Source organism: Zingiber officinale, chromosome 4A (genome assembly GCF_018446385.1).
Source record: "Zingiber officinale cultivar Zhangliang chromosome 4A, Zo_v1.1, whole genome shotgun sequence".
Classification (NCBI taxonomy): Eukaryota; Viridiplantae; Streptophyta; class Magnoliopsida; order Zingiberales; family Zingiberaceae; genus Zingiber; species Zingiber officinale.
This window is the reverse complement of record NC_055992.1, coordinates 118019232-118022931: the sequence shown is the minus strand read 5'-3', so window position 1 is coordinate 118022931 and position 3700 is coordinate 118019232. Positions and strand designations below refer to the sequence as shown.

General features: G+C 37.0%; 1 protein-coding gene across 1 annotated transcript; it reads left to right on the top strand.

The window, feature by feature from the left end:
* The first annotated feature begins 419 nt into the window (after window positions 1-419).
* Window positions 420-1437, top strand: LOC121972685 (putative receptor like protein 25). The gene is made up of 2 exons (XM_042524333.1): window positions 420-495; window positions 611-1437. The coding sequence occupies exons 1-2, from the start codon at window positions 420-422 to the stop codon at window positions 1435-1437; spliced, it is 903 nt and encodes a 300-aa protein (XP_042380267.1).
* The last annotated feature ends 2263 nt before the right edge of the window (window positions 1438-3700 follow it).

Below are 3700 nucleotides of genomic sequence, written 5' to 3'. Positions count from 1 at the left end.
TCAGGTCAACTTGAGTAGGGTCACCCAGGTCAACCTTGACCTAAGGTTGCACCAACATACAGGACTATCCAACAATCCCCTCCTAGCCGACCGTAACGGTCCTACAAGATTTTATTTCGAAAAATTCAGATATTGATCTCGATGTAAGTGCAAACAATTTGAATGGTCAGTTACCTTCTAATTTATCTAGATTTATGGATCTATCAAATAACTCTTTTGATGGAACAATTCCATTAAGCTATGCAAATTTTGAACACACTGTAGTATTAAAGTTGTCTAATAACCATATCCATGGTAGATTGCCGGCCTTCTTTTGCAATCTCACTCATTTACGTGCACTACACCTATCCAACAATTACTTATTGGGCAAAGTTCCAAATTGCCACGGCTTATATCCAATTAATTTAAACTCGCTGCACATGAACAATAACAATTTGTCTGGACCATTTCCTCCTTCCTTAAGAAATTCTAAAGAATTAATTGTTCTTGATCTTGGTGGGAATAATTTTTTTTGGTGCAATACCAAAATGGGTGGGAAGGAGCTTCCCGATTTTAAAATTTCTTCGTTTGAGCTCAAATTCATTCCATGGTGCTATTTCCGTGAGTATAGGAAATCTTGCTCTTCTTCGAGTTTTGGATCTTTCATTCAACAAACTTACCGGCAATATACCATCTACTATTGCAAATTTTAGTTCTACGGGTGTGAAACAAAACTACAGTAGGATACTGTATTTTATTGGCAACTATCCTAGTTTGGATACCTTTGTCTATTTGCTCGATGATAGCATTATAATAACTGCAAAAGGGTCAACCATTGAATACACTAAATCTCTTAGTGCGGTGACAAGCATAGACCTATCTAACAATGAGCTTTCTGGTGAGATTCCAAACGAGATAACGAAGTTGCATGGATTATGCTTCCTCGACTTATCCAACAACTATTTGACAGGAAGGATTCCAGAAAATATTAGTGCCATAACAGAATTAGAGTCTCTTGATTTATCAATGAACTCTCTCACGGGAGAAATTCCTTCCAACCTATCTTCTTTGAACTTCCTTAGCTTCTTGAATCTCTCCTACAACAACTTGTCAGGAAGAATCCCAACAGGCGGTCAATTTTCAACCTTCAATGACTTAATCTATGCCGGCAATAAGGGTCTTTGTGGTGTGCCGCTTCCAGAGTGTCCTAGTGATGACGCTAATCATTCACCATCTCAAATAGGAGAAAATAAAGAAGGTGACAAGCTTGAAACAGTTCTAAATTATACCTTCATTGTGATGGGGTTCATAGCTGGTTTTTGGGCATATCTTGGCATGATTATCATGAAAAAGTCCATAAAGGTTACTCTTTTCTACTTGGTGGACAAGATGTTTGATTGGATGTATGTGCAACTCTCGCTGAAGATTGCGAAACTGAATACGAAATGGCAAAAATGAGCTTAAGCCCTTCCTTGGTGAACTTTCAAGTAGTGAAGAGGGATCACTTCCTTATAGTTGGTCATATTTAGTTGTTAATGTTATTTTGTAAGATGAAAGTGTCATGTGAAACACTAAAGGTGAAGCTCGCATGGTGTGGTGTGAAAGTTGAAACATAAAAGGTGAAGCTCGCATGGTGTGGTGATGTTATCCTATGATGTATTCTTGCTTTACCAAAAAGAGAAAAATAAATGTAATTTAAGATTTGAACATCTTTATGCAATGGTCATTTTGGAAATCAATAATCATGCAAGATATTATGTGTTATATAGAGTACTTTGGTGTGTCATTAACTAATCCGAGTAATCGTAGACTAGATAGTTCAAACCCACATTCTTCCCACCAGATAAATTGGGAAGTATTTATGATTGTCTGAACGGCTAGCGTCTTTAGGTTTGTTATTTTATTGGAGGAAAAATATCCTACAATACATTAAAGTTGGGATTCAAATCTTACATATCTGGTTAACCGTTGGATTGTCTGACCGTTACACCAAAGTCTGGGGCACCATATTATATATTATGTATTATGTATTACGGAGAGTACTTTGGTGTATCATTAATTACTCGTAAAGTTTAATTATTTTCGTTCTAACAAGAATATAAATCTTTTTTTTCAGAAAGAGATCAATCAGTAGCAGCGACTCCTACTGCAACAATACTATACAATCCATGTCCAAGCTTCACACCATTCTAAATTTTGTTTTTTTCGCTGAGTCGCTATAGACAAATAGATCCATGCATTTTCTCCAAACCTATCTCTATATGGTTTCTGCACTGCACCACCTTCTACCCTTGCATATTAATTTGCACAACCTGAAAAGATGAAGAGTAATTTGTTACTATCCATGACAAACAGCACATGGTTCTCCACTGAAGGGTAAGGTAACCCTTTTCTTCTTAATTAAGCTTGATTGTGAATAATATTCAGATCATCCAGAAGAGAAGCAAGCAGTAGTTGAAGAATTTGACATTGTTAAGTGCAAATGTACCCCCACATTCTGTCTCTATTTCATCTCACTGCGCCAAATTCAATTAGAGCTTTATTTGCAGGTTTGACAGAAAAGAGTCCATTGTTATTAGTCAATTTCCATTTGATCTCACCTTTGCATTCCAAACAGTTATTGTGTTGCTTCAAGCTGATGTTGAGATTTGAGAAAGTTTGAAGCCCAGGTCATGTTCTTCAATTTTTGATTCATGAAGATCTGAAGCAAGACGGTAGGGCCAGTAGACAAAGCAGATATCATGGATTGGGTGCGGTGAATGGCAGGCAAGATCATTGGTCGAGTCAAGCGAAACGGGCAAGCTGAATGGGATGAACAAACTTGGTTTGTTGAGTGATCAGACCTTTATGACCTAGACGAATTTTTGTCACCATGGCAGTAGAGAGGACGACACAATTCCCTGCCGATTTGCTCTGATTTGCTATCGTTGAATGCTCGCTCATAGCATCAAAGATCCCGTGGGAAGTTGTAAATTATATTATATTAAAAGGAATAACAACACCGGAACGATATAGATAAGAGGGATTTTGGATGTCAACCGAGGGTCTCGGAGTGTCAGTTCTTTAATTTTGGATGTCAGCCTAGCTAAAGTGTCGCGGAGTGTCAGTGCAAGTGAGGGGATCCCTGCTGCGGATCCTGTTGATATTCTAACTGTATGAATTAAAATAAATTAAAACGGTAAATAATACATACTTTAGTACAGATCTACAATTGGCGATGACAATATTTGCTATTAGAAGAGCAATTATAAAAATTAAAAAGTTCTCCTTTATTTCATAAATCAAATTTTGCAATTTCAGATGTTCTACTTCCTCTTGTTCTTTTACACCTGTGAACCATCCTTGTGTTGGTTGCTAGTCGAAAAACCTAATGGTTCCACTGTACAAAAATTTTGTACAAAGGTCTGAACCTTTCCTATCTACCATGTGTTCTTTTAAATTAAACTTGGATCGCCTATGGAACTTAACACGTTTGATCCAAAGTTTAATTTACTTGTTCTTTTAAGTTTAGACTTGGATCTCCTGCGGAACTTAACACGTTTGATCCGAATCACCTAGGTTATTAATTTCATTAAATATTAATTTCCAAAATTGGCTTCTAGGACTGGATGGCGAGGCACATGGCCTTCTTGGATATGGGAACAACCACCACCGCCTAAACAAAGCCTTTTAAGGAAAGCTAATATTTAATTTCCTTAAATAATTTTAGGTCAACCGAAAA

Excerpts from the sequence above, each read along its gene's own strand:
- LOC121972685 (XM_042524333.1), top strand. The coding sequence starts at position 420 with ATGAACAATAACAATTTGTCTGGACCATTTCCTCCTTCCTTAAGAAAT. Across the intron at positions 496-610 it reads ATTAATTGTTCTTGATCTTG|GAAATCTTGCTCTTCTTCGA; the intron begins GTGGGAATAATT and ends CCGTGAGTATAG.